The 16,028-nt window shown below is 37.6% G+C and overlaps 1 protein-coding gene across 2 annotated transcripts in view; it reads left to right on the top strand.

The window, feature by feature from the left end:
• The window catches only part of kcnh5b (potassium voltage-gated channel, subfamily H (eag-related), member 5b), a 329,625-nt gene that overhangs the window by 195,706 nt on the left and 117,891 nt on the right, over nucleotides 1-16,028 (top strand). For both annotated transcript variants that reach the window (XM_069916256.1, XM_069916255.1), the window contains 2 exons: nucleotides 4,471-4,670; nucleotides 15,028-15,280. In XM_069916256.1, coding sequence (XP_069772357.1) covers nucleotides 4,471-4,670; nucleotides 15,028-15,280 — 453 coding nt within the window. The remainder of the gene's footprint in view (nucleotides 1-4,470; nucleotides 4,671-15,027; nucleotides 15,281-16,028) is intronic.

The raw sequence follows: 16,028 nt of genomic DNA on the forward strand, positions 1-16,028 counted from the left end.
CAAATCACTGAGTTTGATTCTAGGCCCTAAAAAGATTCCAGTGCTAGAATTCAAAGGTAGGCCATACTGCTCGCCACATATGATTATGATTTGAAACATAAACCAACAACACAAAACGCCCATCCTGATGCCCTATCTCGCTTACCTCTACCTAAAATTGAACAGAATGATAAGATAATTAAATGGACAGCGGAGGCTACAGCTTTTTAATCAGGAACAACTTCATTTCTTGCCAATTACAGCAAAGAATTACAGAAAGAAGCTGCACTGTCAAAAGTCCAATATTTCACATTAAATGGGTGGTCCGAGGCTGAAGCCATCTCTCCTGAACTGAAACCTTATTATACACAAGACAATAAAATATCAATTGAAGAAGGCTGTTTATTATGGGGGACCAGGACAATCATTCCTATGAAATGTTAGGCTGCCCTGTCATCCAAGCTCCACAATAATCACCCAGGAAATGGTTCAAATGAAAACTTTGGCATGTATGTATATATAATGGCCATCAATGGATGTCAACAGAAGATGTTGCATTTGTCAGGAGATGCAACCCAAAGCACCTCAAGCCAACCCATGGAAATGGCCATTGTGACCATGGCACAAGATTCACATACATTTCACTGGTCCCTTTATGGGAGAAAACTTCCTTATTGTTGTCGATGCACACTCTAAATAGCCAGTAGTGTCACACATGAAATATAAGACTTTTCATGGTGCACCTTCACATGGAACAATTCATGTTTCCAAGTAAACCTACAAGATCTCTGGAAGTAGGAGAACAAGTACTTGTACAGGAATACCAGGGCAATAGGTAGCTGTGGATCAGAGGTGTGATTCTTAAAAAATGGAGTCCCTGTTCTTATTCCATACTGGTGGGATCTGAAATATGGAAATGCCACATTAACCAGCTAAGAGCAGTGGATAATCCAATGGCCACACCCACGGCTCACGACCCTGTCGAGTTTCCATTATAGTCTCATTCCAACGGCAACATTTCAGAAATATCTTCCAAAGATTATATCCCCCTTGAGGTCGACTGCTCAGCACAGCTGTTCTACATTAAGTTCTGCTCAGCAGAGCAGTCCGACACGATGTCTGGCTTAGCAGACCAGTCCTACGCAACATCCGAATAGGGCTCGCCAAAGACAAAGTTCACAGTCCTTGCCACCAACCGAGGAGGACGTACTGCCCAAAAAGGCAAAGGACCCAGAGAAGTCACAAGGTCTCCCAACGGATTCTACCTCGTCAAGAAGATCGAAAAGGGAAAGACATCCTCAGAATGTCTGAGGGTCTATGTACAGTGACTTGCCTGCTTAACATGTCATATTTATGTTGTAGTGTAATTCTAATTCACATCATTAGTCCATAGATACCACATAGTTATCATAGTTTAGTATGAGTGCTGCCTATATGTTATTTTCACATAGCTTTTATTTTGTGGGGGGGGGGAATAATGTTGTGAATGTACACTTGCATGTGTATGATGTCATCATGTTTTATTAATAAAGCATGAATGAAGCTCCATGTCTCTGTGTGCTATGCCTAGAATACATATCACCAATAATAATGACTGTTCTAACAATCTTCTTTAAAGTTCTATGAAACATATATTAAGTTAGTAACGGTCAATAAAAATTATGTGAGCCTCACTCACCCTCCTTATATAACCCGCCACCCCAGTCAACGGGCTAACACACTCTAAGTCTCTCAAGCCCAAGCCCCTGCACATGCGCTAAATGAAAGAAAAGTGCATGCATCATGGCGCAGAACAGCAGTGTTGACCCCAAGGACACCCCTGATATCTGCAACAAACCCAAGAAAGATAAGTAACCCCATTTTAGCCCCTACATGGACCAATATGCCAAAAGCCCTCTTCACACCCTATCCACCTGTTACACCACTTTAAGGGAATTATGTATCTGAATTCCCAGATCCCTCTGTTCTACCACATTCCTCAGTGCCCTACCATTTATCCAGTTTGTCCTTTCTTGGTTTGTCCTTCCAAAATGTAACTCCTCACACTTGTCTGCATTAAATTCCATCTGCCACTTTTCAGCCCATTTTTCCAGCTGGTCCAGGTCCCTCTGCAAGCTTTGAAAACATTTATCACCTGTCCACAACGCCTCCAATTTTAGTGTCAATTGGCCAGTAATTCATAGCGACTCAGTAGTACTCAGTCATGACTCAGATGTAACCATTATATAGCAAGATTAGCATTGTTCGCTGAGCATGAAATTCTAGGAAAGTATAATTTCAGGCTCAATGAATATTTCAACTTCAAGGTGCGTGAACACCCCAGTAGTAAAAGAGCAAAGGAGTTTGTGAATGAGATTTAAAGGAATTCAGACAATTAAAATGAACTGCTACATTAAGGAGACAAGCACATCATATTGCTGCAGCCTTTAAAAGAACCACCATGTATATATTTAACATCAGCTAAATTAGAGGTTGATCCCTACACTCAGACTTTCAACCTCTCCAGAGTGAGACCTAAACTTCCTGTTCCTGCTGTTTTTCAGGATGGAAAGAGGACAATGACAAAAAATGTAGAACTTTTCAAGATAATTCATAATTAGCCGGACAAGTTCAAAAGGTCGCGTAACTTTATTTGATAAGATTTATTTGTGTAAGAAACTTTGCACTGGAAGACCGCCCGACTCATCACATTGACTGTGGCCTGCATTATGCAGTATTATGGATTTTGCTAATTGTACCAGTTTGTTGACCACCAAGTGGACTCTTAAAAATTTTTTTCCCCTAAGACCTTGATTTAAAACATTTGTATTATCACATTTTATTTTAATGTGGCCCAGAACCATCCGAAAGTAATTCTGATAGAATTCCAGTCATTTTTAGTGAATTTCAATGAGGTTACTCAAAAGTGGTGGACTAATCACATAAATCTATCTTGTGATGAACTCATTTTCAGTTGTATCAGTAAATTACACCAAGCTGCAATTTTTAAGTATATCAAAGAGTGCCTTTGGTTTCAGAACTTTTCTCAAGTTTTCAAACCTCTGCTTGATTATTGTACTTCTTCATAGTTTTTTGCATTAACCAGGGTAAAAATATACATGTAAACGAAAGTGTACAGACACTGTGACTGCAGTAAAAATGCAATAAAAAAACCAGCATTGTGTTTTACTATAAAAAATGTCAATGGAAATTTAAGTTAAAACATCCACCAATTCTGAGGTAATTTGCAGTTTGCAACAAGTTCAATGACTTTGCACAGGACAGAAATTCACAGTGTTTCTAAACACCAGAAACTTTTCCAACCAAGTCTCTCCTGCAAGTGCTGCAGATAATCAAGAGGTAAATATGATGTTGGCCTTCATTGCCTGAAGGATTGAACTTAATATCAGGGAGGTTCTGTTGCTACCGTACAGGATACTTACTGGTGAGGACATACCTAGAGTACTCTGTGAAGCAATTCTGGTCTCATTTCTTGGGAAAGTTTTGGAGGTGGTGCAGAGCAGGTTCACCAGATTGATTCTGGAAATGAAGGGATTTATTTTATGGAGACATTTTGGAAATGAAGGGGTTATCTTCAGAACAGAAATTGACTAGTCAGGCATTATACTCACTGGTGCTTAGAAAGATTACGAAACAAATAGATAAGATAAAAACAGCGAGGTTGTTTTCACTGGTAGGTGAGATTAGAACCAGGGGACATTGCTTTAAGATTCTGGGGTTTAGATTTAATACAGAGATAAGGAGGAAGTGCTTTTCCCAGTGGGGTGGAATACTCTGCCCTAAGAAACAGTAGAGGCTGATTAATTGAATTTATTTCAGACACAGATAGATTTTTGAATAACAATAGGGCATTAAAGCATTTTGAGGAACAGACAGGTAAATGGCACAGAGTCCAGGACCATCTAATTGAATGGGAGAACAGGCTCGATCGACCAGGCGACCTATTCCTGCTCCTATTTCTTATGTCCTCTCTGAGTCAGACCCATGAATAAGTATGAATCCAGGAAAGTGAAATCTGGAAAACAAGATTCAGCTGCCCTCGAGCTCAAACTTAATTCATTTTTAATTCAAGCTTGTGTTCTGTCTCCTGGCTCACTGCAGGAATGTCCTGGCTCCTTCCCATGACAGATTCAATCCAGGTGAAATGAAATGTGCTTTGACTGGCAATGTTGCTTCCAGCAACTTTTTGACTAATCTGCTCTGCAAATTACTTTGAAAAGATGAGCAACGGTGTATTTGAAATTGCTGAAAGCCAAAATGCATAAACTTATATTGAAAGTGTAAAAGAAAAACCAGGAAGAAGAGCTTTAAAGAAGGAAATGTTGAAAAGATTTTGTTACACAGCTGGTTTTTAACAGGAGTATACAATTTTGAAAATGTGATATTTCTCTCTAAGCACCAATTGATGTTCTAACTTTGATATTTGCTGAAACTATGAATTTATGGTATGCATGCAAAGTAAAAGAGAATTCTTTCTTGTATAAATTGCAGCTCTTCTTTATGCAACTATTTTTGGAAACGTCACCACAATATTCCAGCAAATGTATGCCAACACCAACCGCTACCATGAAATGCTAAACAACGTGCGGGATTTTCTCAAGCTTTACCAAGTCCCCAAAGGACTCAGTGAACGTGTTATGGATTATATTGTGTCAACGTGGTCAATGTCTAAGGGGATTGACACGGAGAAGGTACGAGCTTATGAGGTAAAACTTATTAAGACCTCCAGGGATAGCATTCATTGAATTATTTATGTTGCATATTCCACTTCTGGATAGAATTGGATTTAAATAGCGTGATCAAGTCAGCTGTGCAATAACTAGTGAAATGCACATTGGAAAATAATTCATCCTGAGGGCAAACTGACAAATTGTGAATACAGTGTATTTTTAATTTGAATGATTGCATTCCTTTCACTTAACATGTTTAATAGTTATTAAATTATGGAAAGTTTTAGACAGATATTCTGATAATTTTGTGTCTTTCACTGAGGAAAAAAATGATTTTCCATAACTTGTCGTTCCATATTGTTTTGGAACCAATTCACAAGTGCACAAGATACTGACTTTAGAAGAATATGTTGCAAAATCCTCCTTACGCTAATTCCTTGCACTTTGGTTTAAAAATGCTTTCATGACTTAATTTAAGTGACATTGGAGATTTGAATTAAAAATTATCTTTATATTTACAATTTTTTTGTTGTTAAGCTTACAATGAAGTACAAAGATGTGCAGGCTATAAATTAGAGGGTTTTTTTGTTTATCCTCAAGAGAATTAACGTAATAAAGAAATCCTGATGGTACTCAAAAACTGATCAAAGCATTATATATAATAACGTTTTGTATTGAGTTTGAAACCAATATATTTCAAACTAAAACTATTGTCTTAAATTTTAAAGTAAGAGGAATAGATTGGATCTGGTTGATTGGGAAACTACTTTAAAAGGTATGACAACGGACAGGTATTTTATGGAAAAATACATAATTTGCAAGAGTCCTTTAAGACACAAAACAACCGCACAAGTAATGACAGGAGAAATAAAGCATGCTCTTAAATCAAAGAATGATGCTTAAAACATGGTCAAAGATTTTAGAACTCATTAAAGGAGGACCAAGAATTTGATAAAGGGAAAAGAATATATGAGGCAGGTAACATCAAAATTGAGTAAAGAAAAGCATGCATGAGTCCCTTACAGACTAGATTGGGACATTTATAACAGTGGGGAAAAGGGAAGAGAAATTAAACAAAAGCCTGTCTTCATGAAAAAAATCCTGCTAGAAATAATGAGAAACTAAGTGAGATTGAAGAAGTAAAGGAAACAGGTTTAATTTAAAAAAAATTAGAGAAATTTTGAGAATGAAAGCCAATAGATCCCAAGGGTCCAATATGCAGAATTTTGTGAAATGTGGTTATCGAGTTAGTAGCTGTGCTGGTTATCACCTTTCAAAATTCTGCAGTTTTGGGAATGATTCCTGCAGATTGAAAGGTAGGAAATGTGATTCCTAAGAAAGGAAGGTGTGATAAAACTTAGGACAACTGACTTGTTAGCAGTTGCAGGAAAAAATGCTGTAATCTATAAGGCAGGAAGGAATATTAAGATTGAGAAAAATCAGAATGAGTGTATGAAAGGGAAATTGTGTTTGATGAGTATGTGACTACCAGAATGGATAAAGGGAAGCCAGTGGATATGATCTATTTACACTTTCAGAAGGCTTTCAATAATGTGGGGCACGTGAAGTTGACCAACTAGGTTAGCCAATGTGGGTGATATACTGCCATGGATTGAGAATTTGTTATAAGACAGAAAATAAAGAGCGGAAATAAATGGGTCTCTCTGACGTTGGCAGCATCATCAATGTTTGTGCCCCGCCTATTCTCTATGTATTTCAATGAGGAGGCCAAATATTATAACTCAAAGTTTGCTGATTATGCCACATAAGGTGGGATTGTAAATCAGGAGGAGGATGGAAAATGGACCCCCAAGGTGATGCAAACATGCTGAGTGAGTGCTACAAATGTTGTAATTGGATTATAATGTGGAAGAATGTGCAGTTCTTTGGGGAATAAAACAGAAAAACATGGTAGTTTCTATTGTGACCAACTAGGAAATGTTGATATTCAAAGGGACTTGGGTGTCCTTGTACACAATCACATGTATAATTTTCAGTTGAAGCAAGCAATTATGGAAGCAAATAATATTTTGGTCTTCATTGTGAGAGAGTCTAAGCACAGCAGTAAAGCCATCTAGCAGGGATGATATTGTCCTCAATGGGATTGCAATTGGAGTGCTGTGTGCAGCTTTGTTCTTACTTTGGGAGGGGGGGGGGAACCATATATTTGCCATGGAGGATGTGCAGAGGACTCATTAGAACAAATCCTGGGATGGCAGGCTTGCAGATGAAGGGGAGATTAAGTAGACTAGTCTTAAATTCTCCAGGGTCCAGAAGAATGAGAAGTGATGTAATTCAACATCAAGTTGGTTGCAGGCAGATCATACTCTTGGCTGGTGAACCAAGAATCAAGGGTTTTTAGCAATGAAATGGAAATACTTTTCTCAGAGGGTGGTGAATATTTGTAATTCTCTACATTGGAGAGCTGTGGGAACTGTCACTGTACTTTATAAACAGAGATTGATAGATTTCTGGATATTGATGGAATCATGAGATACAAGGATATTGCTGGAAAATTGAGCTGAGGCAGAAGACAAGCTGTGATCTTGATGAATGACTGAGCAGTCTTTAAGGGCCAAGTGATATACTCCTGTTCCAAATTCTGATGTTCTTATTACATTCTACCACCAGGTTCTCCAAAGTAAAAAAAAAATCATGTGCATTTTATGTTCTACAACTCAATCTGTTGCAAATATTTTGACATAATTGTGATAAATTAACAGAAGATAGACATTTATGGAAGATTATTGACTCTTTGTTGCATGCAATTGAGGTCTGCAATGATACTAAGTCAAGATAACACATTAAGAGAAGTCATTAGCGGAAGAGACAAAGTAAATAATGGTCAATTCCACATATTTTTATGAGGGTAGTAGAGTTTTCGCTGATGTTTTCATCATGAATTTCGGGGCTGTGATCAATCATCACTGAAGCCAATGCAATCCCAAGGTAACAATGAAAACTGCATCTAGGTATGGTTCCTAATAATTCTCCGCACCAGGTTGTGCTCTGATTTTGAAAGGATTTTTCTTCTATTTTTGTACATATTGATGTGCATTGGACTTGGTGTAAGAAAGAATGATGAAATATTATCTTTATTGCTATATACTTGCTAAACATTTAAAAGCAATGCAGATACCATGAAGGAGTGAGAAAAATCATTTTCAGGAATATTTTAATATCCAACCATAGGCATGTACTGATTTAAGAAATACAATGAAAAATAATGTTAAATTGAAGTTTCAGAATTAATTAGTGCGAGTGTTTTGATCTAATCTTTGGAACAACATAGAACATAAAATAGCACAGGCCTTGCCCACAAATATCTAGACGAACATGATGCCATATTAAACTAAAATTCTCTTTGTACCTCATACATAGCCCTCTTTTCTCTACACGTTCATCTGTCAGTCCAGAAGCTCTTAAATGCTGCTAATATATTTGCTTCCACCACTACAATTACCTACCAATCTCTGAGTTTAAAAAAATAAAATTGTCCCCACATGTCTCCTTAAAACTTTCTCCCCATTATTTTAACCGTATGTCCTCGCCTATGTGCTGTCTGTACCTTGGACAAAAGATTCTGGCTCTCTACCTCACCTAATTTTATAAACTTTTATCAGGTCTCCCCTCAGCCTCTGACATCCCAGAGAAACTAACCCAAATTTATTCAAACACTTCCCATAGCTCATTCCCTGTAAATCTGAGACAAACTAGAAAGACTGCAAAACTGGAACAATGTTCAAAATGCTGTGTCCTGATGAAGGGATGTGGCCCACAATGTTGACTGTCTATTGCCTTCCATGGCCGGCTGCCTGACCTGCTGAGTTCCTCCAGCATTTTGTGTGTTGGTTCTAGTAAATCTCTTCTGGTCTGTTTCCAAAGCCTCCACATCCTTCCTGTAACAGGGTGACTAGTTGTCTAGTTGTCTATCTGATGTGATAAGATTATCTCAGTTTCCACTTGATTGTCCTGTTTTTCCAACAGAATTTGCCTGAAGTGGTACCATGGTGTTAAGTATTGTGAATTCTAAAGTGCACTTCAAATCACTCTGAATTGTATTTGTTTGCAGGCATTTGGTGAAAAATCAAAATATTAATTTTATTTTCATCTTAAGGCTGATTATAAGTATATCTTGAAAAGTTATGAATATAATATAATTTGTTAATAAGCCACAGCTCTAAAATCACTAATAAATGGTTCTTTTTATTTTCAAAAAAACCATTTTAATAATTTAACATCAGATTAATCACAGGTAGCTGATTAACGACATGATTAATGATGCAATCTTTTTTGTTGATGTTTACAGCCATATTAATTAAATACAGCTAAGATGCCACTCAGAATTATTCCTAAAAGCAATTACTTTTATTGAAAAGTTACCTTTTAAAATGGTGTCTATTAAAACACAACAGAATTATTAATGAGAGAGCCTTCAATTGTAATTTGTGCTGAATGGCCATTCTAAGCCTGCAAATGAATTCAAATGAAATCAGAAAACTTCACACAACAGACCAAGTTAGAAGTCCTTCAACCCATGCCATTGTGCCGACATGAACTTGAACTATGTATTCAGTGCAAGATAAATTCGGATTCTGATAGAATGGGTCCTCAAGCACGAGCCATCTCATGAACTTAAAGCTCCCTACAATTTTCAACTGGAAAATTCCTACAATCTTCTGTAACCACTTATTTTTGTGCTACAATCCACAACCCAATAACAATCTAATTGTGGAGATTAGATCCACAACAATCTAATCCTTCTCAACCTCACGCCCATAACCTTCTATTTTCCTTACTCCATGTGCCTATCTAGAGTCTTTTAAATATCCCTATTGTACCAGCCTCCACCACCTCCCCTGGTAATCCATTCCAGCCACTCTCCACTCCTAATGTAAAAAAAATATACATCAAATGTCACCTTTAATCTTTCCTCCACTCATTTTAAAGTTGTTCTCAAATTGGTACTTCTGCTCAAATTGGACTCTCAGAACTCGGAGGACTTGAATCTGGTGTAGACTTGATGGCTGAATAGCTTCCTTCTGCATCAATATCCCATGATCCCATGTTCAGAATATGTACCCATAGAATCCATAATAAGGATTGACCCCTGATCCTTTGCCCAACGAAATAAAATTACTTGAGAACATTATGATCTCCAGGAAAATGTAATGAGATGAATTAGGCTGTTCAAAGGGGGAGAAAGAGAGTGGACACAGTACAGGTCATGTTACTAGAGGTCTGACGGTGTAATAGCGGTGGTCCGGTCAAGGTGCAAAAGGTACAACCAAACTATACAGTACAACACACAGATTTTATTCGAGTCACGCCAGCAGGAATGAGCAGTATTTAGTGGTGGGTAGGCAAGATCACCTCACTAATACTGGAGTCTCATTCAAAGAACTCAGTCAGAAGGTACAATATTTAAGGTATCTTCTTGCATACAAATTTGATAACATTTCTTTGAACTCATTGTTACAAGCTTATATTTTACATCTTGCATCTCCTTTCTAAAAATAGGGAAATGGTTTGACGTACAAGTCATAATTAAGAGATATCCTTTTTGCATACAAAATTAACGGAAGTCTGGAAGAGTTGCTCCCAGTATACATCTGCCAACCTGATGTCTGTGTTCTAATTTACACATGCAAATGGATAGTTTTACATTAATGTTAAGTTATTACAGTTAACAATGGAGAGTGAAACTTCTGGGCAAAAGCAATATTAAATTAGGACTGGGGTGGCGCCGTTAAAGTCACTCGGGTGCTTTCTACAGCCTTTGACAATTCAAATCGCGTCTGAAAGGTAGTAGAATCAATCAGCTGCATTTGGGCGGGAAACTGCTTTATGAATGGGCTTGCCTGTTGACAGATCATTGACTGGATTGGTGGTCATTTAGTGCTACTGTGTTAAAGACATTAGGGAAGGCATTAGGGAGGAGTTCTGTGATTACTCTGGGATGACTTGGGCAGAAGTAATAATTTATTCTAATTCCCTGTCTGGAAGGTTTGTCTAGCCTAAAACTTGTGAATTTATTTGTGTTACCGAATCTATGCTAGTTTTCTCAAAATTGACAGTTGTAACTAGCCTATAAACACAAACTTCTACAACAAGATCATATTTCTGTAATAAGCCATGAACTTTATATCATTCCTCTTAATTATCATTATTATGCAATAAATAGGTCACCAATTTCTGCTCCTTCTGCATGTACAGTTAGGTGCAGGAACTCTGGCCATCACTGTCAAAGGAACCATGCTTTAATGCTTAGTGCCCTGCTGCAGTCTTCACCTTTTGTCTGAACATTGGAATGACTGTAATGGCATAAACCTAGAGGTATGCCCTTATTCACCTATTCAATAGTTAGCCAGATGAAAGTTAAATTATTCAGGCTCAAAAGTAGAAGGAAATGACTTTCCTTGAACTGAAAATTAGTTTCACAAGTTGGGATTCTCATTTCCAAGAGTTTTGAGAGTAACTTTCCTATTGAATCCACATTTATAACTTATTCTTTTCTGGGAAAGCCTAGTAGAATTTGAGTCAATATTTAATATTTCAGAAAATGTTAATAATATCAGGCCCTTCAGAGAACTGAAAATTTATGTTTTTAGTTTCCAATGTAGCATAAAAAAAACATTTCGGCAAAAGATTGCAGGAATTATCGAGTTGAAAATTATAGTGAGCTTAAGGACCAGAATCAGAATTTATTGTACTGCATATGTCACAAAATTTGATGTTTTGCAGCAGCGTCACACAGAGCAAATATTTTATTTATTTATTGAAATATATTTAACAACCATACAAAATGTCAAGAAAACCCATCCCTCTACCCCCCCTCCAACCTCTGTATATCCAATTGAACACTGGGCGGGGGGGGAGGAAACAAAGAAAAAGAAACATAAAAATCCCATCGTTAGTGCACATAGTAAAACACATAGAGACATGATGGTATCACAATGTTAATATCTGCTGGCTAGCCAGAAGTGATCGTAGCCCTATGGTGGTGTTCTAAATAAGGCTGTCAGATTTTTAGGTAGGTGTTATATCCCCTCCTAAGACTCTAGGTAGCCTTTTCAAGTGGAATCCAGCTGTTCATTTCTGAAGATCACCTATCAATGAGGAGATGGGAGTCTCCATTACAGAGCAAGACCAAAATATTATGCGTTAGTGTGGCCACTTGTGATTTACATCTATCACACAAAGGACTAACATTAGGAAAGGTATGGACCAATTTAACTTTTGACATATGAACCCAATGTACCACTTTAAACTGTGTACTGACAATAACCACACCAGCAATGCAAGTATAAGACAGTTTTAATAAACTAATATGTACACTAAGAGGTCTTGTCTCTCTGCAAGACGAACCTGGAAGGCTAGACTGTAGCTCTGGACTGCTTTATATACAAGGTCACCAGGATGACACCTGGTGAACTAATGGTGTAATTACATATCACCACAAACTGAATCAATGGACATCAAGCAAATAATGAAAAAGTATTAACCATTCCAAAAATCTTTTCCCAAAGTTCCTCTGGGAGAAATGACAGAAGTTCCAGTTCCCAATCTCCTCTAATTTTATCATCAAGAGATCAATTACAATTTTAATAAATATTACCTATTAAACCCTTATGAGATGGATTCAAATGAAAAAGAATATCAACTAAATCAGGTTGATATGATCTAGGAAAGTTAGGTAATATCTTATTAAAAAAAAATTTAACTTTGAAATATCTAAACCAAGGTGACAAGGTTTCAACCTTTTACATTCTGGCCCCTAATTATTATTATAGACATTAATGACTAATACATAATAATTATAGATATTAATGACTTCGTCCGCGAAGCCAAGCCAAAGAAAAAATAATAATTACCATTACAATGTCTCCACATACAAAATTGCATTTAGCTTTAGACCATTTTTGTCTTTCTTATAAAAATGAAAGATATTCTTTAACCCATATTCTTTGTTAGATATTATATCAAAAGTCATTAAACATCCATCTATAAACAGATCCAAAAAATAGACAATTCCAAGACTTTGTCAATTAGATTGCAACCTAATCCATTGGTGGGTCAAGTTCCCTCATCTACACATTGGGTTGCAGCCTTTACTACACTGTTGGCCAGAAAAAACATTCTATTTAAATGGAAATATTTTAATTCATCTACTTTGATATTTGATATTTATGGCATGTTTATATTTAGAAAAAATTATAAGTTGCAATGTTGATACCTCTGTAAAGTTTGAAGAGACTTGGGATTTTTTTATAAATTATTTTCGTTTGAGTTAATCTGTATTTTGACTTTACCTTCTAGACTGTTTTGGATTTCTGTTGGTTTTTTTTTAATTAGCAAAGACCAGATAAATCGTTTGTATTGATCTGTTGTAGTGAACTCCCAAGTTTAGGCTACCCAGCCTTTTTTTTCTTGCTGTTTTTAGACCATTTAAAATTCAAAACAGCTTTTAAATATGACTCAAGATCAGGAGATATAGGAGCAAATGTAGACCCATTAGCCCTTCGAGTCTCCTCCGTCATTCTAATCATGAGCTGATCCATCCTCCCTTTCAGCCCCACTCACTGGCTTTCTCTCCTTTACTCTTGATGCCCTGAGTAATCAAATACCTGCAAATCTCTGCCTTAAATGCACCCAAGGATTTCACTTCCACAGCCGCCTCTGGCAACAAATTCCATAGACTCACGATCGTCTGGCTAAAGAAATGTTTCCACATCTCTTGTTTTATATAAATGCCCTTTTATCCCAAAGTTGTGCTCTCTTGACCTAAAATCCCCTACCACGGGAAATATCCTTGTCATATCGACTCTTCCCGGGTCTTTCAGAATTCGAAATGCCTCTCTCAGGTGCCCTCTCATCCTTCTCTACTCTAATGAGTCCAGTCCAAGAGCCGACAGTCGTTCCTCATAAGTGAACCCTTTCATTCCTGGTATCATTCTAGTAAATCTTCTCTGAACCCTCTCCAATTACAGCACGTCTTTTCTCAAATACGACACCCAAAACTGTATATAGTACTCCAAGTGAGGCCTCACCAGTGCTCTATTGTCTCAACATTGTATCCCTGCTTTTATATGCTATTCCTCTAGAAATGAATGCCAACATTGCATTCACCTTCTTCACCACCAACTCAACCTGGAGGTTAACTGTTAGAGTATCCTGGATGAGGACTCCCAACTCCCTTTGCACCTTGGAATTTTGAATTTTCTAAATAATATCTTGATAATATAAAAGCCACTGTACAAACACTGACGAAAAATATTAACTAGTCTTCTCAGTTAAAGATGGGACTCTTTTTTCCTAGAGTGTAAAGTGCTGAGGAGTGACATTATAGAGGTGCAGGTACATGATCCTTTATCCGGAACCCTTGGGGGACAGCGTGTTCCGAATTTTGGATTCTGGAAAGCCCACCTGAATTGTGCTGCTGTTTCCACCCTCACACCCTTCTAGCCGCCCGGTCGTCTCTCCCAACCGCGGTCCCTCGGCTGCCTCCCCCGGCCGCCTTCCCCGGCCGCCTTCCCCGGCCGCCAGTCCTCACTTTCCGGATTTTAGATGTCCAGATAAAGGAGCGTGTACCTGTATATAAAACCATGAGAAGCATTGATAAGGAGAATGGTCTTCTTTGAAGAGTAGGGGAATCTAAAACTAGAGGGCATAGACTTAAGGTGAGAAGGGAAAGATTTATGAGGACCTGAGAGTTAACTTTTCACTTAGCAGTACATACTGTAGATGAGCTGCCATAGGAAGCAGTGGAAGTGGAATCAATTAGATTAAAAGATATTTAAATTTTTTGAAGTTTAAATTTAGACATACAGCACTGAAAAAGGCTATTTTGGCCCATGAGTCCATGCAGCCCAATTTACACCCAATTAACCTACAACCCAACAGTGGGAGGAAACTGAAACCCCTGGGGAAAACCCATGCAGATACATGGAGAATGTCCAAACTGCTTATAGACAGCACGGGATTTGAAAGCTGGTCCCATTTCCTAGTGCTGAAAAGGCATTGCCCTAACTGCTATGCCAATCGTGCCTCCCTTAGGCAGGTAAATGCATAGGAATGATGAGATACGGACCAAACACAGGCAAATAGAATTAACTCAGGTAGGCGACAGGTATGAGATGCTGAAGGGCCTGTTTCTGTGCTGTACAATTCTACCACTCTGTAATGTAGCCTAGATCAAAGTCCTCACACAATTAAGCACAGCAGAATTTATTTTTAGCAACCCTGGTTTCCAGTTACATGGAATATACTTATCATTAATATAATAGAAAACTCTGATTTACATTTCCCTTCATTATTTCAATGGAAGTGCAGTCAAGCAGACTTAATAAAATTACATTTATTTTTTATATCATTGCAGGTTCTTGCAATATGTCCCAAAGACATGAGAGCTGACATCTGTGTCCACCTGAACCGAAAAGTGTTCAATGAGCACCCTGCTTTTCGTCTTGCCAGTGATGGTTGTCTTCGAGCGCTAGCTGTGGAGTTCCAAACCATACACTGTGCTCCTGGTGACCTAATCTATCATGCAGGAGAAAGCGTCGACGCACTCTGCTTTGTGGTCTCAGGATCGCTGGAGGTTATTCAGGATGATGAAGTTGTTGCTATTCTAGGTACTGTGATTTCTTTACTGGAATGCTTTTAATTGAAAGTGTGAGGATTCAGAAAACATATTTAAAAAGGGAAATAACTTTTTCCAAAAATGTTCGTCCTTGCTCTCAGCAGCAAGTTGTAGAATTTGGTGGTCACATCTTTGTGAACATGATTATTTTTTCTGGTTCACCTTCCTCTTTAAACAAATTATAATTTGCCAACCTTTTCTACCTGATAAAGATGGCTCATAGAGTTATCAAAATGAATCCTGATTTGTATGGGATTAAATTCAATGCATCTTAAGATCTTAATTCATTATCCTCTCCCCCATCATCATTTAACCATCAATTTAACTAAAATCCTAGAAGGTAATTTGGCCTATCAAATTGAGGCTACTCCTAGTAGAGTAATCTATCCACATTCCTCTGCTCTTCCTCACAACTTTGCAAATTATTCTATACCAACTGCCTATCAAATGAATTTTTGAAAGCACTGATTTATTCTGTTTCTACCATACTTACAGGTAGTGAATTTTCTTTTATTTATTCAAGGGATGTGGCCTTTGCAGCCTGAGCCAGCAGTTAATTGACCGTCCTTAATTGCCCCTGAGAGAGTGGGGTAAACTTCTAGATACCAATTACCTTCTGAAGAAAAGAAAACTTTTCCTCACTCAAAATTTACCCAAACTTTTAATTCTATATTCCCAATTCTTCAACCATTGACTAATAGGGATAGTGAAAATTTATTTATCTAAACGAATCTCATATG

The sequence above is a fragment of the Narcine bancroftii genome, chromosome 2 (genome assembly GCF_036971445.1).
Source record: "Narcine bancroftii isolate sNarBan1 chromosome 2, sNarBan1.hap1, whole genome shotgun sequence".
Taxonomy (NCBI): domain Eukaryota; kingdom Metazoa; phylum Chordata; class Chondrichthyes; order Torpediniformes; family Narcinidae; genus Narcine; species Narcine bancroftii.